The sequence below is a fragment of the Dermacentor silvarum genome, chromosome 1, assembly GCF_013339745.2.
Source record: "Dermacentor silvarum isolate Dsil-2018 chromosome 1, BIME_Dsil_1.4, whole genome shotgun sequence".
Lineage (NCBI taxonomy): Eukaryota > Metazoa > Arthropoda > Arachnida > Ixodida > Ixodidae > Dermacentor > Dermacentor silvarum.
Window position 1 is genome coordinate 259,755,622 of NC_051154.1, and position 24,589 is coordinate 259,780,210.

At 43.5% G+C, this 24,589-nt stretch overlaps 1 protein-coding gene and 1 long non-coding RNA gene across 2 annotated transcripts; both read right to left on the reverse strand.

Moving 5' to 3' along the window:
* Positions 1-1,957: 1,957 nt before the first annotated feature.
* Positions 1,958-2,986, reverse strand: LOC125942735 (uncharacterized). The gene has a single exon (XM_049661000.1). It carries the CDS (start codon positions 2,948-2,950, stop codon positions 1,958-1,960), a length of 993 nt encoding a protein of 330 aa, XP_049516957.1. The 5' UTR covers positions 2,951-2,986.
* A 17,536-nt stretch (positions 2,987-20,522) lies between these two features.
* On the reverse strand, positions 20,523-23,573 carry LOC125942736 (uncharacterized). The gene is made up of 3 exons (XR_007465329.1): positions 22,970-23,573; positions 22,140-22,195; positions 20,523-21,607 (listed from the first exon to the last, which is right to left on the reverse strand). It is a non-coding gene; the product is annotated as an uncharacterized LOC125942736 (long non-coding RNA).
* Positions 23,574-24,589: the final 1,016 nt, after the last annotated feature.

Sequence of the window (24,589 nt, forward strand, 5' to 3'; positions counted from 1 at the left end):
GGTACACCGGAAGTCACTGGTAGGGGGTTAGATGCGCAGTTGTTAACTGTAACGAACTGAGATCGGTTTGTCAAGAACGCTTCAATCCATCGCAAAATGTCGGGGTTAAGGTTCGCAAGAGAAAGTTTTAGTAGTAGACGTTGGTGTGGTACCTTGTCGAACGCTTTTGCAAAATCTAGAAATATCGCGTCTGTTTGGAGGTTAGAATCTAAGTTGGTGTGAATATCATGCAGGAAAATGGCCAGTTGTGTTTCACAGGAAAAGCCTTTGCGGAACCCATGCTGTGATGAATGAAAGTATTTGTTCGAGTCAAGAAACTTCATGATTTCTGTGTACATGACGTGCTCCATGAGCTTACAGGGCACACTCGTTAATGAAATGGGGCGATAATTAAACGGACAATTCCTGTCGCCTGCTTTGTGGATGGGAACAACCCTCCCCACCTTCCAGTCATATGGTATTTCTCCAGTTGAAAGTGACTGCGAGAATAGCAAACACAGGAACACCGCCGCGACATGTTTAGTATTCTTTAACAGTTTCGAATTAATGTTATCCACGCCGGCCGACGATGTGAGTTTAAGATTGTGAATTAACGATGAAATACCTTCCTGTGAAAATGTAATGGTGGGCATGACACTTGATGCATTAGTACGCGAAGAAAACGGGGACGTGGTAGGCTCTTCTGTAAATACAGATACAAAAGCTGCATTAAAAAGGTTCGCGCACTCTACATCGTCGACCGTTTCACCTTCGTCATTGGTAAGTGTTACACTGCGCCTTTCTTGAGGGTTTATCACCTGCCAGAATTTTTTGTGTTATTGATTAAAAGTTTCCGAAGGTCATCACCAAAGAATGCATCTTTCGCCTTGCGAATCGCTGATAGGTATGCGCGTTCAGCAGCGTAGTATTTTTCCCATGCACAATTGTTCGTTCTGCATTTTGCGGCGCGATACATGCGTTTCTTCTTGTTTTCTAGCCTTTTTAACGAATTGTTAAACCATGGTTTTTGTTCATGCGTTCGAAAGGTAATTTTTGGTATGAACCGGTTCGTTAAGTTGTTTATTTTTTCTTTGAATATCAGCCAAGTTTCATGAATGCTGCGGTTATGAAGCGCATCTTGGAAGGAAGGTAGAAAATCCTGTAAATGTTCACATATTGCATCATAATTACCTTTGTCGTATAAGTGTATAGTTTTCTCGCGCTTCTGCCGCAGAGCTGGAGCAAAGCGAAAAGAAGCATGGATGACCTTGTGATCACTGATTTCTCTAAGAAAGGTGATGGACGACAAACCATCTGGACGGTTGACTAGTACTAAATCTAAAATGTTTGCAGTGTCTTGGGTGACGCGCGTTGGCTCTGATACGAGTTGTGTTAGATTAAAGTTGAGGCAAACGTCCAGAAAATCTCTCGCTTCGGTTTGGTTTACTAGGGAGGGTACTGTGTTGCGCCAATTAATGTCTGGTAAGTTAAAGTCTCCAAAAAGAAGAAGGTCGGCATTAGGATAGCGAGAGCAAACCACGTTTAGTGCATTGTTTAGATTACGAGCGAAGTCGGCGCTATTGCGAGGAGGCCTGTAACATACACCTAAAATTACAGACTGCGGGGCGGCATGGCATAGAATAAACAGTATTTCCAATTCTGATGTGATGTTTATAGCAGAGCACAACAACTGTTGACTAACGGCAATAAGCACACCTCCTCCTCTAGTCCCGGCAAGATCTTTTCGAAATACGCTGAAGTTTGGCAAATCAGCCAACACTTCCGAGTCATAGACGTCGTTGCAAAGCCATGTTTCCGTGAGTACAAGAACGTTACTGTTGGACGACAGCACGAGGTTGGACACGTGTTCTCGTTTTGGAATGAAGCTTCGTATGTTAGTATAAATTATTGAAAGGGAAACATGCGATATAGGTTTCGTTCGAGGGGGGTGGCTTGTTCTTTGATGATGTGATGACTGCTATATTTCTTTCACTGTTTGCGATGCGTCATCAAACACGTAGCGCTTAGAACCAATTAGAAGAGTTTTAAAGCGCAAAGAAAATGGCACAGATTTGGCTTTCGCAAAGGAAACAAGTTGCTTGCGGGCGTTCCTAACCGCTGGGGAGAAATCTTCACCCATGCTGAGGTCAGTGCCCTTAAGTTTGCGCCCATTTGAGAGCACCATTTCTTTTTTCTTATAATGATTAAACCTAACAATTAGTGGACGCGGGCGATTAGCAGAATAGCGACCAACACGATGCGCTCGCTCTATATCTTGAGGTTCAAGTGGCACGTTCAGGTGGTCTGAGCATAGACGTAAAATTTTTTCTTCAGACGCGGCCGACGTTTCTGATGCTGCTGTGTCAGGAAGGCCGTAAAACACAAGATTGTTTCGCCTTGAGCGATTCTCTGCATCGTCAACGCGGGCATTCAGAGCGTGAACAAGTCTTGCTGTTTGCTCGGTATCCGCCCGTATAGTCTGTATCTCGATTTGCATTGGTAGTAGTTTCTGGTAATGACCCTCTAGATCCGCTAACCTCTTGCTTAAGTTGGCGAGTGCAGCACTTGTAGCCGTGCATTGGCTTTTAAGGCCCTGCATTTCGGCTATTATTGTGGTTTGGCCCGCGGACAGTTTTTTCAGTTCGGCAAGCACAGCATCAGTATCAGGACCAGGGTTCGTTTCAGTATCCCCCGACTGTAACAAAATACATCTAATTACACTAAGACACTCACAAGCAATATCAAAGCAGCATTGCGGGCTCGGAAGCTGCACCAAGAAGTAATTGCTAGTTCTCTTAGTATAGAAGCAGTCTGGTTCACAAACCTGCATGATGAACAGAAGTGGGTTACTGGTGTGTGTTGTGGCACAGCCACCAAGCCCACAAAACGCGGGCGATGGCCGTGGTTCCTTTATAGCTGGCTCTGCGATGGTTGTCGATGACAGCAGGGCTCTCGATACTTGGTCGAGCATCCAGTTTTGAGGTGGTGGCGCGGTTGGACAGGCGGAATGACTGTCGACACCTAGGCGCCAACTAGTCACGTCAATCCCGGTGCGCAGATCTGGCGGTTCCTTCACGACGTTCGCTGACATCACTATCACAGGCAGCAGCACGCGTGTGACAGCAGAAAGGAAAACCTGCATGATGAACAGAAGTGGGTTACTGGTGTGTGTTGTGGCACAGCCACCAAGCCCACTTCTTTTTGCCATTTTCTTTTTATAGCATGCTATATCTTTATTTAGTCGCTTCACATGTTGCGCCAATGGGCGGTGCTATCGCTCTTTTCGCTTCGACCATAGAGAAACATACTACGTAAAGAGTGGACACTCCCGTAGGGCCTTGCAGCCCAGCTACTGCACTGCTACCAGCGCGACCAGCGGCTGGTCAGACAGTCAATTTTGTCTTCCGAGATTCGGGACGCCTGGTTTGGCTCTGTTTTGGTTTCGGTTTGGACAGCAGCGCTTTTCAATATGATTTACCTAGCTGTTTAAGTGTCCAACTACGTTGTCTTTAGTGAAGCTCCGGTGTTGTTTTTCGGCATAAACAGGCTTATAATGTAGCAGATCGCAATCTTTTTACTAAACAAAAGCGTCCAAGGTTGTCGATGTACCATGCAAAACGGAATTTGCTCATGCGAACAGCATAAAATCATGCGGTCAGAGATTTTGTTGTTGTTTTTGTTCTCACTTTTTTGCCGTTCTTCTGAATTACACACAACAGGAAGCAGTAGTGGCACAGTAAAAAATGCTTTATTTTTCCTTGTTTTCAAGCGTACTACCAAGATCATGTTGGACACAAATAATTTCAGTACATATCCTTAAAATTGCAGGTAAAGAGCAGGCAGAACAACAAGAATGGTTTAGCAATGACAGCAAAGCGTTATGTACAGCCCACGCTTACGAACCAGACTCGGTGGGCGCCGAAGCATATATTGTATGCTACGCACGCAAAAATACACTCCATCAGCATCAATAAACATCTGTTTAACAATGTTGAACGCAAACAACGGCAAATTCTTAGTGCAGACAAAAGGATGCAACTTACCGCAGCAGCGAACCGGCGTGTTGAAAGCACGGCAAGGTGGGCGTATGCAGCGGCACATGACCGGAGCAGCCGGCGCAGCATCAACGTTTCTATGGAGACGGAACTCCACAGAGGGGACGTCAGATAGAAATATATGACGCGTCGATGCAGCCCGCTGGAGGCATGATAACCTGTCTATCTTTGAAGCGAAGTGGAAGCGCTTATCTCTACGCCATCTGGCGGGTGGTCAGACCCTCAACTGCTCGGCCGCGAAACGGCCCTCGTGGCCACTCTTTACGTAGTATGCTTCTCTATGCTTCGACTGCCATTCCGTTTGTCTGCTCCTGCCGCTTTCTGCACCTCTGCACACCTTTGCCTTCTGTTGTGCGCTGCAACATTTTGTTTCTGCATCGGCCGTTGGCTCCAGCGATGTACGAAAAACAGAAGAAAGGCCACAAGACGTTTCCGCGCGGCTCTGTGGTTGACGAGCACGGGACAGCAGGGCCACTTTTTTCCGCTTCCAAGAGAATCAAAGGTAAGCACGCTTTTTATGCAGTTGCTATAGCAAATAGCCGCTAACCTTATCGAAACGGCTGCAAGATGAAAGGAAGAGTATTCCGTATGCGGTATATTTCTTTGTGGTGTGTAAATAAGTTGAAGTTACCTATCGACAGCAGCTTCTGAGACGCGTGAGTGCTAGCTGAACCGCTGACAGAAATTGCGTTTCCTTATATCTCGGCGACTGCTGTTCGCTTTATCGACTAAGCTGATAACTTTGCTGAAAATTCTTGAATGCTTGCTACACAGACGAAGGTGTTAAGTTATACCCGTGCCACACGGGCAAAGTAAAGTGCACTTGGAGCGAGTGCACTTCGCGGCTAGTGTCATTCGCAGGCTGCCACACGGGAACGCTTAGTGACACTCACTGCAGAGTGCTCTCGCCGGCGAGTGTGTTCGGCGAACTCACTTCGTGGCGGCGAAGTGTGTAGCCTCGTTAGCAATGCTTAGAAGATACATAAAGTGATATTGAAAGAAGAGTCGGGAGTAATTTTTAATAACATTGTTTTAAACTGCTAACGTTACAAGATAATAAAATGTGCCACACCGCAAAAAAAAAAACAACAATAATAGCAAAACAACTCTCTCTCTCGGGCTGTTCACGACCACACCGGATAATGACTGCGCAGTTGTTTGGCGGATCGAGTAGTTTTGCCTGTTTCTGGTCAAGTTGCCGTCGTTGCCGGCGCTAATAAAGGTGGATTGTAAATGTTGTTTCTAACAATAATAAACTGTTTTTGTGCACACATTTTTATATTAGTAAATATATGCTTTCCCGTCTGACTCCCGGTTGCCATGGCCATCAATTTGAAAGAACACTTTTCTTTCTCGTGTAGCAGCGCACCGCCAAAGTGACACTCAGCGCGCTGAAGTACACTCGCTCAAAGTGCACTTTACTTTCCCCGTGTGGCACGGGTATTAGAGACTTGCCTGTTATTTGTTAGACATTGCAAGTCGCCTAGAGCTTCACAAGGTGCGAAGACCAATTGAAGGTGCACTGCGCTAGTGCAAAAAGCACCGCAAGCGCCGTTTCCTTTGCGCTGCATTCCTGCTACGGGGCCGGGTGCATTTTACGTTGCCCCGCGAAATCTGTCGCGAGAAAAGGAAAAAAAAAAGAAAACGCCTGCTTGTCTGTTCTTCGTTATCGAATATTCATCTGCGATGTGCGATGTTCGCGGTTGTTAACTGAGAACTAAGCAGGCGAGCAGTTTTTGTTCGGAACGAATGAATTTACCTTCTGGTCAAGTCGCGCTGGCGCGCAATGCGTACGAAGGTGCTTACGTCGGCGCTGAGCGAGCCACGCGCTTCGGTGTTCCCGCAAGTCCCCCTGTGCAAAACAAATCGGTCTATAATATAGGAAATACTCATAGACCGTTTACCAGTGGCTTACAACTTTTGGAAGATCGTCTTCCAGTAATAGGTGTTATGCAGAACTAGGAGGACAAGGAATATACAACTAGTTTGAACAAACTACCGTCAGTGCCTTATTGACAAGTGAATAGGAAATTTAGTGATGAATATAATTTAGCTGTAAGAAACTTATCAGTGTTTTCAGACATCTATTGAAAAAGCAGCATTACCAAACCTGTTATAGCAATATAGTAGCAGTTAAAAAAGAATATGGATTGTTAAATTGTTGTGCCATTATTTTAGCATAAATCCTACAATAAAATATTATAAGAGTTGACGTACATGAATTGTGGAAAGAGTGCTGAAATTTGTTCCTGTAATTGCGTTGTGTGTAAGTATAAAACTTATATTAATTCCATTTTTTCCAGACCACAGCTCCCCCTCGGATAAGTCCACATCGTCTGTGTTAGGGTATGGGAAATGTGCTGCCGTCTGTCTTCCAGCCGGGCTGGCCTAATTATATTTTTAACGAGTAATCACAGATAAACACTGCGACAAACGATGTGCGTTGGTAAGATTGTCTCATGCTATTCATAAATTGTAAGAATCTTTATGTATATGCGCCTTTAGAATTGGCAGTTTGTACTGTAGATGCGAGATACTCAGGTCTGCAATATTTTTTTGTGTATTGTATCTCTCGATGTGCAAATGTTGCTAATAAAATTGCAAAATAAAGCACAATTCACTGCCTGTTATTCTCCTGCCGAAACGCAATAGCCACACGCTATGGCATACTGGCTCACGTGTCATGACGGAATAGGGTAAAATTTTAGCAAACACAGAAGTACTGCTGGCATTTATTCAATATACGAGCCACACAGGCAAAAGGAAATTTTCATTAAAAAAAAAACAGGCACACTCGTCGACCGCATTGCAGATGAGCGGGATGGCCGCCTCCCCCTCGGGCATCAGCAAAACCGTTGCCATAACAGCAGGCTTCATTTTTTTTTTCATTTGTTTTTCACAGAACATGGCCTACCAAGCACCAGGGGAGAAATTGGCGCTCGTGATGCAATTCCCGTTTACATGGGGGGTATACCAGCTGACCTAGCCGTGCCTAGACTCTGTACACATCACATATCGCTTTCAAGATAGGGCACGCGCGGACGCGCTCAGCCACGCGAATACGCAGCCGCCGCCTCCTCGCATATTTATGACGCACCATTTCAGAGTCACATTTTTAGTCTTTTTATCAATCCGTCTTCGGGCTACGCGCGGGAAAATGTACAGGCCTGCAAACGTCGTGAAAATGTCCAAACCAAACGTGGCACCCGCAAACGCGTTGGGGGCAAGACGGCGGCTGAGTGCGCGCAACTACATTTTTCTTGGCCGCGAATGCTTTCAACAATGGCACTTTCATGTCTCAATCATGCACTAATATCACGTAAAATACGAGTCCTCATCATGGCCGACCGCCGTCTTCCTAAGCGATCAACAATCCATGCTCGCCACCGCGAGCATGGATTCGAGTTCTGGTGCCTCTACCAGCGATGAGTACACGTCTGAATACGAGGACCATTACTCGCGCCTAATCCGCGCGCTAGAGTCGCTTCGCTCTCGAGAGTGTTCTTACCCACGAGGCGAGAGAGTTACACCTTGTGTAACTCACTCGTCTTGAGCACCTAAGACACGCCTGAGTTAAGTGCGCAATCGTGCGCGTTCTTTTTCGGAGCGCGTCCAGGAAGGGATTTTACGGCGCTCTATCTAATATCTAGCGTGGACCAAAAGTAGACCGGCTGTGGCCTCGCCAGTTCCGCGAGAAGCCGGCTGGCTTTCAGCCAAACGGCGCCGCTTGGCATAATCGAAGCAGCCAACGCTAACGGCATGGCGGCAGCTAGCCAGGATGGTGGCGACATCTCTCGGTCGAGGGGAGTGCCTGCGTGCTGTATTGTTACGTCGTCAGTTTTGCGCTCTTGTTCATCTTCACATTCTTTTGAAAAGCTTTTGATATTGCCACTCACTAGAAGACCGCTTTCTCGACATGTTATTTTGCATGAGAATACCGAATATCGTAAACAAACTTAGATTATTTTATCGGATTGTTTTATTTACCATCAAAGTGTACATGATGTACATCATGCCTGTACAGTCACGAGCAATATTTTGTGGAGCAAAGGTGCCACGACTTTATTTTTTTTTTCTTCGCAGCCTGGGCATTCCGGGGGAAATCAAGAGCGCGCGCCTACGTCCACGTGTTTGACCAATACAACGTATTAAGTCAATTCGAGGCCCCGGAGCTGTGCTTGAATATATTTAAAATTTTCGCTGATGCCATGGTCTCCAAACTTTTGCTTGCGACGGTACGTGAAAGTGTACATGATGATCAAAGTGCACTGTACATGAAAGTGTACATGATGATCAAAGTGCACTGTACATGAAAGTGTACGTGATGATCAAAGTGTACAAAAAGTGAAAATAAAAAAACAAGGAGTTCATACTGCCCACATTTTGTCTCCTCTCATATCCTTTTTTTTCATTGTCTGCAAAATTATGTATTGTATACATTAGCATTGTGTATTTTCATTTGTGACAGCTAATTATTTATATTTGTGTATAACTATACTCTATAGTTCCTTCCATTGACTGACCGAAACACTGTTAATAGTTGTATTCTGACTGCTGGTGTACCATCGCCAAAGTGAGGAGGCTTGAGGTTCTGTCAAGCTGCCTTGAGGTAGCTTTTACTCCAGGCTCCCACCAAAATGTTCGCATACCGGGCTCATGTGAACGTTTGTCTCGTATAATGTAGATGGCCGCAGTCTCATACTTTTGACGGATGGAGCAAACAAATGTCAACATTCAAACCGACATTTATAGCTACAATGCTAGGATAATACACATTGCACGAAAACAAGAAAAGAAGGAAGTAAGAGCCCGTGCAGGTGGTAGTGAGAGTTCCTGTATTTACAGAATAATCTAACTAAAGATGACAAAACGTCTTCCGCAAGGACGATGCTCTTATATGTAAACAGGAACCTATGTACTACAGAGAAAGAAATTTTTAGATTAGGCTAGATTTTTGCCACTTCAGCGCGTGATAGAAGAAAAAATTACTGGATTTTGCGGAAAAAAAAAGAGTAGACCAGGTGATATAGCCTCCCTCATGTACGACAAGTTAGACGCAAAAGGCCACTTACTGATGCGATGATAAGGAACCCATTTGTCCTTCGTTTTTTTTCGCGCTGTTCCTCTCTAGAGTACGTACCGACTAGCCCAAGCCTCTAGTTTCACTTAACTTGGGCCAAACACAAAAAAATGTGCAAGTGCTATGTATCTGGACCGAACCAAGGTAATGTTTGCCGCCGCTTGGAGATAGTCAGATTATATTTTGCATTCCGCCTAATTAGATCATTAGTCTTCATTAATTAATCAACTTCTCAGTTATTATAATGAGATAAGTGGCAATGAGATAAGTGTCAAATACACGTAACCTGGCTCGAACGGCCATTCGCGCGGCAGTTTTGAGTGTATTCGGGGGCTTATTTCACACTCTGAAAAACGCTTTTATGCAGCACGCATTGAGCAACAGAACGCTGTATCGAGAGTTTTTCATGTTGCTCTACAATTTTCTCATTGACACTTATCTAACTGTAATAAATGAGAAGTTGAATTAATGAAGACTAATTATCTAATTAGTTGGAGTACAAAAAAAATCTGAGTATCTCCAAGCGACGACAAACAACATTACTTTGGTTCTGTCCAGCTACGTGGCATTTGCATATTTAAAAGTTTAAGGCCAAGTTACGTGAAACACCCTGTATAAAAAGCTGCCGAGGAAGATGACGATGGCTGCTAGAGGGCGAACTGGTAAAGCGTTTGCTCGGGGTTACTTGTGTAAAAGCCTTTTGTCATTCAGAGAGTTTTTTATTACTTTTGGAAACAGGAGAGGCGCGCAAACTGTAACATGGCAGTGTCTAAACGTATTTACTAGTTGAAAGATGATTCATTGGGACCTTATGCCTGTTTTTTTTTTAGAGTACAATGCTTTTCTGATAAACCGAGAATTACTTCCTTGGTTACTTAAATGCAGCTACCAGCGCATTACAGTTCATTTCCAGGTTTACATAAGTTTTAAATTCGAAGCATTTCTTGGCGAACATTTGTCACTTTGACACTATCTATCTACCTATCTAGCCGCCTACGTCTTGGTGCTCTCATGGTCGTATCGTTAACTTGGTATTTACAAAAATTGGCAAAGTATGACAAGCGTGTATGACAAACATAAATGATAGGTCGTGACAAATTTCATGACATGCGTGTCCTGTAGGTCCTGAAACAGCTGCCTAAAATGACAATGACCCAGGGAAAAAAACATTAACACTCAAAAACCACTGAAATGGGTTCGGACGTGGGTACTAAGGGAAGGAAACACTGACGATGGTAGAAGTCATCGTCATGAGCATGACTCAGCAAAAATGACAATGACTCAGCGAGAAAAGATAAACACTCAAAAGCCACTGAAATGGGTTCGGATGTGGTACTAAGTGAAGGAAAAAGATTGATGGTGGAAATCATAGTCATGAGCATCACTAGGGCTTTCGCCTTAAGGTCTCTTATGCCTAGCTAAAGGGACTTCTCAGGACTCATAAAATGATTATCATGACATGCGTGTCATGTAGGTCATGAAACAGCCGCCTAAGTCTTGGGGATCTCATTGTCATTTCCTTAATTTCGTAGGCTCCCCGCACACTGCTTCGCATAACATCGATTCCCACAGGGCGTGGGGTATCTGCCGGCTTTTTAATATGAGGCTTATACATCCATTTCTCGTGTACTAGAATGCTAACATTATTACATTTGTGTAGCATTACTCAGTCTTATCGTGCACTGCATTACAGTGGTGCTCACTTGTGACGCTGATTTCCCCGTTTGAGTATTCTATACTATTTCCACTTGAGTGTTGCTTTTTGGTTTTATGGTTCTTTTAATTCTCACACCATTACTTTATTTGGTGTATCCTAAAGGCAATTTTTTGATTTTGACATGTTCCAGTGTTTTTTTTTGATGGTATGCGGCATTATTTCTTTTTGTGTTCATTCCAAGCTTATAGATAATTGGTAACATTGCTTCTCTACCATGCGATTACATCTCGCATTTCTCAGTCTGCTTCTTGCAGTTGCTGTGATATCAATTTCTAAATAACTCTAATCTGTTCATCTGACAGCATGGGCTGTTTACTTTGCTAAATAACAAAGTTTACAAATTTTGTTTGTATGCTCTAGTCATTGTTTATCAGTTACTAGTTCATAAAGAATTGTTTCTGCGAGCTTTAGTCATTGCTGGGGTACTTTTAATTCAATTTACTTTGTATTTCTATACATTTTGCTCAAATCTTGCACAATTGTTACTTTTTCAATAAACTTTTGCTTTGTGATACTGTCCTTATTTCATGCGGGCTTGGTGCAAAAGCCCTGGACTGGACGCTCGTCCAGACGCGCCCATTTTTTGTTAGCGAGATGTCATTCCCATTGTGGTTGTAAACATCGTTGCCGCATACCAAAGGCGGTATTCTAGATTCATTTTCGCTGACATGTTCTTCTTTATGTGGCTTGGTAGAGGATGCGTCGGCGTCGATAGCCAACAGTGCTTGGATATGCACCAGGAGTTCTGTTGCACTCGACACCGACGCTTCGACTCATCCAGAAGCCGCGAAAACTAGCTTCAGATTATCCTAAACCTTTCAAGACCATTATAGACCATCTTTTTGATAACGGCTTAAAAACGTTTAGAAATTGGATGTGAATAGCTCTGGCAAAAGGATCATTTGTGTCTTTCCCAATCCTATTTCTAGACGAGCTTTTTGAATACCTCTTTAAGACCTGTTATAGATCGTCTCAGAAAAGTAATTCGGCCGGAAATTAGCCGATATATACGACGTTTTACCCACGAAGTTATCTAACTGGTGTCTTCTTTAAAACCGTTTTTATCATCTCGGATGAACGCTAAGCGCTGAAATACTGCCTTCATGATGAACCAACAAGCCCATCTTGCCACTCTCGGATGAACGCTACGAAAACGTTATGTATCTCTTTTGTGCTACCTGGGATGTCATTGGTTGATCATCCCATGTGTAGAGGCGATTATTTATTTTGACTTTATCGTAAGACAGAAAAATTTCATATTTCTGGTTTCGATGCACTTTCGTTCTTTCCCATAGCTTCTTTCTAACTTCTCTTACTGCGGGCGAAAAATCCTCGCTAATTGAATATTCCGTTCCCTTGAGCTTTTTGCAATTACTAATTAAGTATGTTGGCTTTATCCCGGTAGTCAAATAACTTCAGAATGAGACGCCTGTGCTTGGGACTGTCAGCTTGCTTTTGCCCAAGATGGTGTATTCTTTCGACGCCAGCCTTTTTATTCCGATCTTATCTTCAACGATTGTTTTCTCAACAGCATCGAGCAGATCTTGGTGCCTCTCATTTTCTAGTTCCTTAACACCGTATACCTCAAGATTAGACCTGCGGCCTCTGTTATCCAATTAATCGACTGTTTTAGTCAAGGACAGAACCAGATGATCCTGTTTGTTAATCCTTTCCAGGCATTCCAAGACCTGCTTTTCCATTTTGCCTATTTTTTATCCAGCTTTTTATGTATCGCTCCTAGCTTTGATTGGTCACCATTTTTTCATTCTTTATCTCCTGGATGTATTTCGCAATCATTTTGAGCTGTTCGTCAATCATAATGTCACAGGGCTCAGGGTTAGTCTCGACATTCCCTGCTAGCAGCAACAAGAACCGCAAGGAAGGCCACGGCGGCCGCATTTCGATGGGGGTGAAATGCGAAAACACCGGTATACTTAGATTTAGGTGCACGTTAAAGAACCCCAGGTGGTCCAAATTTTCCGGAGTCCCCTACTACGGCGTGCCTCATAATCAAATCGTGGTTTTGGCACTTAAAACCCCATAATTTAATAAATTAACCCCAAGGAAGCAGACAGATCGCAGTATCATTCAAGCAAAGGTTGTGGGCATGGCAGGAAAACCAGGCAGACATTACTGCTACGAAAGGATTTGCCGAAGCGCTTCCTCACCTGGATGGCGACCAAGAAATGTTTGAGCGATGCATCTTGGCATTGCCACCGCGCCCACTGAAGGTTCCCTCGCCGAAACAGTTGCTTAAACAGGAGTCCCGTGACGTCATGGTCTTGTCTGATAGAGTTGCACTGGTCGGGGGGAAGTAGCCGCTGGCACCATCTGGCGGGCGATGATAAGGCCAGTCATGTCCCGGGATCACAGCTTGGTAGGCGGAACAATTCCATCGATGAATTCCCTGAGGAAGGTCCGGTTGATGTCAGCACCAAACCAAGCGTAACCTGCATGGCGAACAAGAACGGGTTGGCGCGATGCATCTTGGCATTGCCGCCGCGCCCACTCTCTTAAGACCTCCTCAGACCACTTGTACAATACCGTGCACATTGCCTGCTGCATTTTTTATCATTCACATGGAAGTGGTTACGCAAAATATTCATTCTGGTAATTAGGTACGGCGCAAGTGCAACTGTAAAGAAGTAGTTTATTCAAATTCTTTTCATCCGCATTCGAACAATTTCACACTCAAATGATCTAGCACTCTGTGTCGTCCCAGATGGCTGAAAGTAACCTTGAGGTGTCTTTCGAAATCACTGAGATTGCGTGAAAATACCGGAAGCGCCAGCGACAGGGGCAATGTACCATCATCATCTCTGCCTTTAAGCAATGAAATGCAGTTTTTACCTAAAGTGAAAATGAGCAGATGAGGAGATGTTCACGTGCATGAAGACGCAGTTTTTGGCATTTAACCGGGGTATTTAAATTTTGAAAATTGTTTTTTTTCTCAAGTTTATAATAGCAGCAGTCAAACAAACCACCTTGAAGACCTACTCCCGAGACCCGAACACATAGTTGTGTTTGGGTCTCAGGAGAATATAGTTGCCTCGGAATTTACCGTACTATTTTCGACAAATGTTGAGACATTTAAAAGTCGCAATTTTTTTAATTTATAACGCTTCTCTAGCACCATCGTTTTTCCAGGTATTCAAAAAATCTTATGATCACAGGACGGGTTTATTTTCAATATTTCGACCTAGTCTGCGCACTCTTTCAATTTCGCTAACAGTTATACCCAGATTCTTTTCAGACACCTCATATTTCAGTTTTCTTTCTACTGTTTCGGCAGTTTCAGTAGTAGTTTATTTTATGCCATAGACAATCAAGTTATTCCGGTGGCCTCTGTTTTCAAGTTCGTCGCTCTTATCCACTAATGCTGTCAGTTGTTTGTCAAAAGTAGACACGTTTGCTTCCATATCAGAAACTTTTTGTCCAAGTCCGTTAAGCTACTGAGCTGTCTTTCCATACCATCGATTATCTTCGTTAGGGATGTCATTTTTTCTTCAATGTCTGAGATTATTATTGCGATAGCAATATATGAACAATCCAAGCGCATTTCTGCCGTCGCTGTCGTCGTCGCCTTCTGACGAATTTAGGGCTGAACCAGTAAAGTATGTATCAAGTTACTAAAAAACGTTCTGGTCCATATTATTAACTTAATGTTCGACACTGGTATCTTCTCTGACCAACTGAAAATAGCAAGGGTTGTTCCGATATACAAATCCAGAGACAAAATCGTCCTTACAAATTATCGGCCAATATCGGTATTACCTGTTTTATCAAAAAGCCTTTGAGTGGCCAATTATTTAACGCATAACAAAATTCTTCGAGAAATATAACATCGTATCTAGTTCGCAGTTTGGATTTCAAAAACCCAAGTCGACTGAACAAGCGCTACTTCGTGCAAAAGAGAAAATCATTCAACGTATTGAAAATAAGGATTATACATTAGGACTGTTTCTAGACTTGCGAAAAGAGATTGATTCCGTTAATCATAGTTTCATAATCATCATCCTATATTTATGTCCTCTGCAGGACAAAGGCCTCTCCCTGTGATCTCCAATTATCCCTACCTTGAGCTAGCTGATTCCAACTTGCGCCCGCAAATTTCCTAACTTCATCAACCTACCTAGTTTTTTTCCCGTCCTCGACTGCCCTTCCCTTCTTTTGCAATCCATTCTGTAACTCTAATGATCCACCGGTTATGCATCCTACGCGTTACATGGCCTTCTCAGCTCCATTCTTTTTCTTTTAATGTCAACTACAATATCAGCTATCCCCGTTTGCTCTCTGATCCACACCGCTCTCTTCCTGTCTCCTAACGTTAGGCCTAACATTTTTCGTTCCATCGCTCTTTGTGCGGTCCTTAACTTGTTCTCGAGCATCTTTTTTAACCTCCTAGTTCTTGCCCCATATGTCAGCACCGCTAGAATGCAATGATTGTACACTCTTCTTTTCAATGACAGTGGTAAGCTCCTAGTCAGGATTTGATAACGTCTGCCGTATGCACTCCAACCCAATCTTATTCTCTGTAAATTTCTTTCTCATGATCAGGGTCCCCTGTGAGTAACTCACCTAGATAAACGCACTCCTTTACAAACTCTAAAGGCTGACTGGCGATCCCGAATTCTTGTTCCCTGGCCAGGCTATTGAACATTATTTTTGTCTCCTGCATATAAATATTCAACCCCACTCTTACACTTTCTCGGTTAAGGTTCTCAATCATTTGTTGTAACTCGTCCCCATTGTTGCTGAATAGGACAGTGTCATCTGCAAACTGAAGGTTGCTGAGATATTCGCCGTTGATCCTCACTCCTAAGCTTTCCCAGTCTAAAGGCTTGAATACTTCTTCTAGGCATGCAGTGAATAGCATTGGAGAGATTGTGTCTCCTTGCCTGACCCCTTTCATGAGAGGTAAATTTCTAATTTTCTTGTGGAGAACCAAGGTAGCTGTTAAATCCTTGTAGATATTTCCCAAGATATTCACATATGCCTCCTGTACTCCTTGATTACGCAATGCCTCTATGATTGCAGGTATCTCTACAGAATCAAATGCGTTTTCATAATCTATGACAGCCATATAGAGAGGTTGATTGTACTCCGCTGATTTTTCGATTACCTGATGGATGACATAGATATTATCCATCGTAGAATATCCCTGAAGGCAGCCTGTTCTCTTGGTTGACTGAAGTAAAGTGTTGCCCTGATTCTATTGGAAATTATATTGGGAAATATTTGATAGAATACTGAAAGCAAGCTAATGGGCCTTTAATTCTTCAATTCTTTAACGTCTCCCTCCTCATGGATTAGTATAATTATCAGCAATTTCTATGACATAGTAAAAGCAGCGGAAGAATTCTATACTGACTTTTACATTTCCCAGAGCAGCCAAGCTACTTACATTCGAAGTAGTGATGAACAGGACACAGAGGCTCCTTCTATAACTAGTGATGAAGTTAGAAGGGCCTTGAACGACACGACCAGGGCAAAAGCTGCTGTAGAAGATGCAATAACAGTCTATTTAATCAAAGATGGAGGAGATATCGTGCTTGAAAAGCTTGCGGCCCTTTACGCAATGCCTCACGACTGGAAGAACACCAACATTATACTAATCATAGTATACTACTTCTAAAACTGCAATGTTAAGGAATACATGCGGCGTCATTCAAATTACTAACCAGCTATCTTGAGAAACGCTTCCAATTTACAGATGTTAATAATTATTCCTCTACATTGTTAATTGTAACAAATGTCGCACCCGCCGTGGTTGCTCAGTGGCTATGGTGTTGGGCTGCTGAGCACGAGGTCGCGGGATCGAATCCCGGCCACGGCGGCCGCATTTCGATGGGGGCGAAATGCGAAAACACCCGTGTACTTAGATTTAGGTGCACGTTAAAGAACCCCAGGTGGTCCAAATTTCCGGAGTCCCCCACTACGGCGTGCCTCATAATCAGAACTGGTTTTGGCACGTAAAACCCCATAATTTAAAAAACAAACAAATGTCGTACCCCAAGGACCCGAATTGGGTCCTACCCTGTTTTTGTTATACATCAATGACATTACTCAGATTGACAAAACCTTTGATATTGTAATGTTGGCGGACAATACTAACATACTTTTTGCTTCACGGACAAAACGTAAACGTCAAGAAAAGACTAATCATTTTCTACAAAACCTATCCGAATGGCTAAATGATAACTGTCTACAGTTAAATGCCTCTAAAAGCAAATGCATCATTTTTCTCCTCCAAATAAACACGACTAACATGTCATGCATATTACGTATGGAACCGAGAGTATTCAGCAAACACCTCAGCAAAAATTACTAGGCGTTTGTTCCAAGAGTGTTTGGCATGGTCATGTTTGTGAGCCATTTGGTAACCGATATAGCTCGATAAATAGGATGCATTAGAAATATTTCTACAATAATACCTCTGTGGCTAAGAAAACTCTTTATTACACTCTAGTATATTCTAAGATGGCCTATTGTTCGCTAATATGGGGTACCACCACTCAGCGCCGCTATAATAGATTAACAGTACTGCAAGAGCGCGTGCTACGTATTTCTGAAAATAATGCAGGAGATATCCGCGACTTACGTACCAGGGAGTTATTTGTGAAACACAACATCCTTATGGCCAATGAAATATATCTTTATAAATTAGTGAAGCATATACGCACCACAAACATATGCAAAGCATTGATATGATAGTTGAACATCAGTACGGGTTTAGGCAGCATAGAAGGAGGCTTCCGAAGGTTAGGACAAATTACGGGAAACAATCGTTAGCATATATCGAGCTATACAGATTCTGAATAAACGGAGAGACATAATAAATTGCATAGATAGCCCTTGTAAACTAAAAGAATATATAAAACGTTTCTTGTAACAACATAATGTGTATTGTAGACTGTTTAACATAAGTTTCTATTTTATTCATAAATTTTCAGTTTTTTTTTCTTTCCGGTTCTGTACGCACATTGTCCTGGTAGTATACTCGTTCTCTAAATATCTGTAACGCGATAACAAAGGCCTACTAATTATCTAACACATGAATCCTGTGTGACCATTTGTATATGTATATGAATCTGCATGAACTATGTGCATATGTATACATCTCATACTTGTTATCTGATGTATTACACGTCACTTTTTTTCCTTATTCGGCTGTGCATTGAGCCCAACTGCAATTTTCATACAATGTGCACCTTATTGAATACGTTATTGTTGATGCTGTATGAACTGAATCGGGGCAGGGGCCCTGTCAGCCTGTTTCAGCCTTTAGTCTCTGTCTCCGCAGGAAATGCTCTAAAATAAAGTGATTTTGAGATGATTTGCTTTGATTGCTGTCGTTGTCGTGAGGTTCCGTATAAAGTACATGGGATAAAATCTTCGCCGGGCGCCGTATTCTGTATGTGCGAGTGAAAGAGTGCGAGGGTGAGGCGGCGATCGCGGCTCTAAGTTGAGCACGCAAGAGAGCGAAGCTGGAAGGAAGGGCCCAGTCTTCCAGTAGCGCTCAACGCATCGGAGGGAGGGTAGGAGGGGGGGGGGGTTACTCCACGTCAGGGTTGTACACGTTCCTTTAAAACAGGAGCGAAAGCTCGTTACTCGTCCCTTTCAATTTTTGAAAAGAGTTACCGTTACAAGTTCCATTAATGCGAACGGACCGCGTTCCAGTTACACTTCGAACATTGGAACGTGTCGTTACATTGACGTTACATTTTATATTTTTATTTAGAATATAATGTCGGATAAACCTGGAGCGAAATAAAGTGAGCAATTTAAAACTCATATAAAACTACGTATATTGTATGAATTTCAACATAGCCGGAAGCAGATTATTTGAAAATAAAAAGAATCTAAGGAAAAGCTCCTAGACAAATTTATTCAGGGAGCACCGGACATACTCCAGACATGTCTAACTGCAACTTTGGTGCTCGTCTATTACAAGTGCAACACATAAGGCACTTTGCATTGCGGTTTTCAAAAGCGCAGTCAGGATACTGCGCTTCAGATGTGCAAATAGAAAGTTACTCACATGCACCGATATAATTAAATTTCATGCACAAAAAACCGCATCGAAAGGAAGAATACATAGACGTTTAATGAATGCTGATTCAATATTGTTGTATTAGTTAGTAAAAATATTCGGAACACATATTTGCAACTTGGTAAAGTCCCTTGTTTCAACTAAGCAATATAACGGAGAACTCACGAAAAAATTTAGGGGCAGCTTCACCCTAGTGGTGCGAAGACTGGGCAAATGGCGAAGCTGGTGACCCCACTTAGCTTTATCTCGGTTCGGCCAAGTTTTTGCGAGGTTATGCTTCAAGACTTGGCCACGTTTTGCGCATGATCACCCTGGAATCACCGAAAGCCCAAGGAGCAACGAACACTCGGTCATTAAAGTATCTGGACAACCAAACGCTTTTGCTCGGTTTCGCGGGCTCGCAACTCAGGATCTTCTGCGAATTGCCGGGGTTTCGCTGCCGCTTCGACCTCGCGATACTCAAGATCGGACCGATAGTCGTCTAACCCCCGTATTCACAAACGCACCTCGACTCGACCCTCCACTCGAAATGCTCCTTGAGGGCGGCTTTTCATTTCACAAATCGCCCTCCACTCGAAACGCGCCTTGAGTGAAGGAAACCTCGAGCGTTTTACTCGAGAATCTCAAGGTAGCCCCGCAGCTACCTTGAATCGCTCCTTGAGTAAAGATACTGCGCAAACATGGTTCCGTCGTGATCTGTCACTCGCCTCGTCGGCTTTTTCAGTTGGACGCCAGTTGCCTCCGCAGCTTTTCTTTCGTTAACGATGCTGCGCATCTTGAAGGGCATCGTTTTACGGACTGGTGTAATCCTCTGGAGCGCTTTGGCAACGGAGTAATTCTACTGTGGCACCGAGACAGACCGGCCGTCCTGTCAAGAAGACTGCCAGCTAGTGCAGTGACCTGTCGTCTTATTCCGTGCATGAGCCAGTTGATGACCTGCATACGTGTATTCTTCGTGCGAGTGCTCCGGAACTACTATCAGCGCCAGTGCCGTGTTTCTCGCGGGGGATCATACAAAGCAGCACCATTTGAAACGCTGCACGATACATAACTGCGGCGCACTTCGAACCTATGAAAAGAAAACAACTGCGAAGATTCCTGCCGTTAGTGGGTGCCTGTGTGCTCGATTGCTGGATGCTGGTCTTTCTGCGCGAGCGCCGGAATTCGCTCCGCCTGAGCGGTTTGTACTCGTGTGCATCACTTGCTACGCTATTCCAAGGACGGCGTAGCGTACCACAGCAAGGCGAGCTTCTCTAAAACGACCAGGTGCGTTCACTTTTCTGTTTCTCTATAATTTCATGCAGTTAGTTGCTATAGGGAAACCAAAAAAGTTACTGTTTTTTGCGTGGGACGTGTGACAGTAGCTGTTATTTACAGTCGTTAGCAATAATTACGTGATCCTTCCTTCAAAATATTTAGTTTAATTAGCTTATGCTTATGAACATCCAAGCCCAACGAGGAAGTGAGCAACCATGAAATGGTTTTCATAATTATACCTGCACGTATACAGAGGGAATGTAATATTTTATTCCAATACAAAACATTGAATAACAATACAACAGAGGATTGTTTTTGTACATCACATTATTTTTATTGTAAGAAAAAAAAAGCTGTAGCAGTTGACTCAGCTCCTCATACAGAAAATGCTAGCAAGTGGTAGCAGATATATGTCACATATATTTGTTGTGCACATTCCAGCTATTAGTGAGTGCATTATGTAAGTGTTAGAATGGTGTATGTCGGTCTGGCTGTGCAAACGCCAAACCAGCCTAAAACTGTATCTTTGCAAACATAAATGAAAACAGTCCGAGCTCATCAATGTAAAAAAAAAAATCGGTTTCCTGAACACAATGAAAATTCTTAACTAATGTATTTACTATGAAAATCAAACTAGTTAATTAGTTAAAAGCTAGTTTTTATGTGCATTGACATCATTGTATGTTTATGACCAACCCCTTCTCTTATGCAGGAACCAGGCTGCCAACGCAACCACGCAGAGCAACTGCCTTTTCAAGGGCGCTGCGCTTGCGTTGGTGTGCAAGCGTAGAAGAGTGGAGCTCCAGTTAATGTGTCGTGCTGCACTGTAGTTGTGGCACTATTTTGGCTAAAACCTCAATGTCTTTTCTGACATCCTAACAGCTCAAACATCACTACTAAAGGCATTTTGTATACATCTGCCTTCATAGGCACCTTGCTGCTTAAGTCTGTATTTTTCATCCAGGTTTCTTTTCTTAACCCATATTTAATAAAGCCGTCTGTATCACTGAATTATTTCTGGTCAATCGAAGTGTCAATCTCTGAAACAATAAATTAAAATTATCCTCGTCTTTTTGTGTTCTGATAGGATTGCAAAAAGAGCGTGGACTGTGATCCTACAAACACAATCAGTAGTACTACTGACAAAGCTATTCTAGAATAAAACACCATCCGTGTTCTGGACAGTAGACTAGCAGTGTTCTAGACAGTAGCATACCGTCGTGTGTGGCCACCGGACGGTATGCAGTGGTAAATCCTTACAGAATTTACGCTGTTTGAGCTCCAGTTCTAACTTCAGCTCAAGATGAATTATGAAGGCCGGAACCATGAATTTGTTCCATTCGATGCGGATGACAGTTGGCTTCCATGGGGCTTGCAGAAGTTCAGTAATTGACCCAGGAACAAAGCGTGTCTTGTGGGATCCCACAACAGGCCAAATGGAGATGCAGACAGTCACAATGGCGTTGCTGAAAAATACAGTATGGAGCGCATTACTACCATGAGTTCAACAAAGCTGAGATCAACCATTACAATTATGATATATTTCTTGATGTACACTTGCTCATGCAAACGTAGCTTCAACATTCCACTAAATACTAAAGTGCTGCATTACAAATTGTGGGCAGTAACAAAGCTCACGTCTCAACCGTAACACATTACGAGCAACTCATGACTTCGCACATCATAATAATAACTATGCTCTTCAAAACAATAATACATGACTGTTGAAAAGGAATGAGTTTGATTTCATTATGGGATAGCTGTTTCATGCTTGCGGTTTTAAATAACACGGCGTGCATTTCACCATTTTATCAATGTGGCCTGACAAAACATCAATATTATTAGTGATAAGTATGAAAAATAACCACAGACTAACTACCGGGCAGATCAGTCAAGTACTTCCGCAGCACCTAGGTTCTTTAGGGGAAGCGATATGGTGCATTTCCAACAGGCAGGCACCGTATCTATGGATGCTTTAACGTCAGTCACATTCCTTACCGTGCAACACGGACGTTGATTTTTTTCCATCAGCTGGTCCTTCCAAGGCCCACATCCTGCAGCAGAATGTCAAAAATGATATGTATACAGGGCACGCTAAGTTCAGTGCAGCTACGCAACTGAAATAGACATAGCTCAACTAAAAAAAAAAAAAAAAAAAAAAAAACGTAGCCGTTGCGTGAACTTGAAAGCACTGTTTATGGAACGTTAAGACGAAAAAAACACTAATGCTGGCAATGAACTACTGACAAGTGAATTTTCGGACGAATAAAAGATTGCGTAGCGTATATTTGAAGTGAAGCAGCACTGGAAATACAGGCACCAGTGCTGGTTCATTGACGATATGTGCTACAATTTGAACAAACCGACTAACCACCCCGGCTTCTAAAATAAAGTACAGGACTGAAAAACGTTTGTTTCCTTAAAACTGCCGGAGCTACGCACTCAACCATATGCATTCTGCCACATGTATACCCCAACTGCTTCTTCTCTACTGAAAGATTTTTTACGCGGTACTGGAATGATCATCGGACACAGGCGCGGAGCGGTGCCTTTTGCATTTATATTTAAAGAGCTGAACCGATAACAGATTGTCGCGCCGAATATCCCACAAGCTCCAAAGCAAAAAAAAAAAAAATAATAAAAAAATAACGTCTCGCGCAATCGTATGTTGCCTCGAATAGTATGCCTCGGGTGCTGATGCCCGCAGCATGAGCAACTGGAGCCAGTCATGCTTGGATACATCGGACACGTTTTATTGATAGCGCGGCGGCAACTTCACCAAACTCGCAACAGCGTAATGTGGTTCCGTGCATGAACTGCTCACTCACCCTTACTTTTTGTCCTGTTGATGCTTTCAGAAAGCTTTCAGCAGCACTTGGTCTTGAAGGTAAACAAAGCTGCCCATCGGCCGTTCCATGCGTTGCCTCCTTCGAAGTCAATCCGGCTCGGTCACAGTACACACACGGACAATATCATCCATGATAACTACGATTAACAACTGCAACGTGAACCACAAATTAAGCACAAGGAAAGAATGAGCGGCAGACAAATGCGGGCGCAAATTTTCTTGTTTCTCAGCCATGCGCTGTGCTCAGCTGCTGGGGAGCGATCGTTGCCAGACCTCAAACACAGCTCCCGCTTGATCTATCAGTCTAACGCTAACAGTGGCAGCGCTGCCGAGCTAAATTTGTGCATTGCGCCGTGTTGTCATTTTATAACGAAGCCAAATTAACGGAAACACATATCTGTATTAAATAATTGGGCTTTTGCTAAGCGCATTTAAGAATAGCCTCGATATCAGACGCTTTTCTCGGTCGGTGCACTTCACTCGAGTGAAGGGCGCATTTTCAAGGCGTTCCTTGGCGGAGGAAAAGTGAAGTAGTGTTCATGAAACGCAATGGCGCCTTGAGTGAAGGAACGCTCGTCGCCTCGACTTGGCTGAGTCGAGGAGAAGCGCTGAGTGAAGGCGCGTTTAAGAATACGGGGGTAACTCGCTCTCCAGTATACGGCGCGGTGGCTTTCGCGCCGCGCTTCCTCTCCTGCGTGAGTGACGCTCTTCTTCGGCCGCCCCATCTTTGCGGCGATGTGCTCGGCGCGGAGACGGTGGGGCTTTTGTCTCGGCGCGGCCAGGGGGGTGAATCTTCCTATACCTCCCATTGGTTCTCCTATAGCAGACGCTCAGTCGACGCTAGCGCCAAGGCGCACTTCAGTTAGGCCCTAGCGGATGGATGGCGGTACAACGGTGGCCAAAAAAATTAAAAAATGAAGAAAAGCGGCGCGATTTTTTACCCTCCCCCTTTCGCTATAGCATTTTTTTCTTTTTTCTTTTTTTTATGCTAACGTTGTTCCGCTCGTTTGTCTTTCTCTCTTGACTTTCCCATCCCTCTCGCATGCATGCCTCGCCTCACCCTCCCCTCATGCCTCGCGCAATGCTCTCTTTTTTTTTATTTCTTTAGCTGCCCGCGGCGCGCTCTTTTTTTTTTTTTTTTTTTTTGTTGTTGCGGGCGTTATAACTTATCAGACGCACCGCCGGACCGAAGCGCGCGCTCCGCGCTCCTCTCCTGCCCGGCCGTGCCATTCCTGCATTCGTGCTGCATGCTTGTGCGCAGTGGATCCTTTTTGCGTTTTCATGCACGCAGTCGCGTTCATTATTACAATCAAGCAAGCATGTGCCCAAATTGTATTAAAAATAATTCCACTTACAACACAAGAGTTCTTTGAACTCACTTTATTGTGTTCGTTTGCGAAAACCAGAATTGGCGCAGACAGTGCAACACACTATATAATGCAACAAAACGCGGATGGTGTTTCATGTACTCAAATGTAAAAACATATATTGTAATTGCTCTAATGGCCAATGCGCAGAACAGCTTCTCACGGCCTGCTTCTCGCTCGGTCCATAAAATCCACCTTCGTGAAATGCGCCGAGCATATTCTGCGGTTGTTCA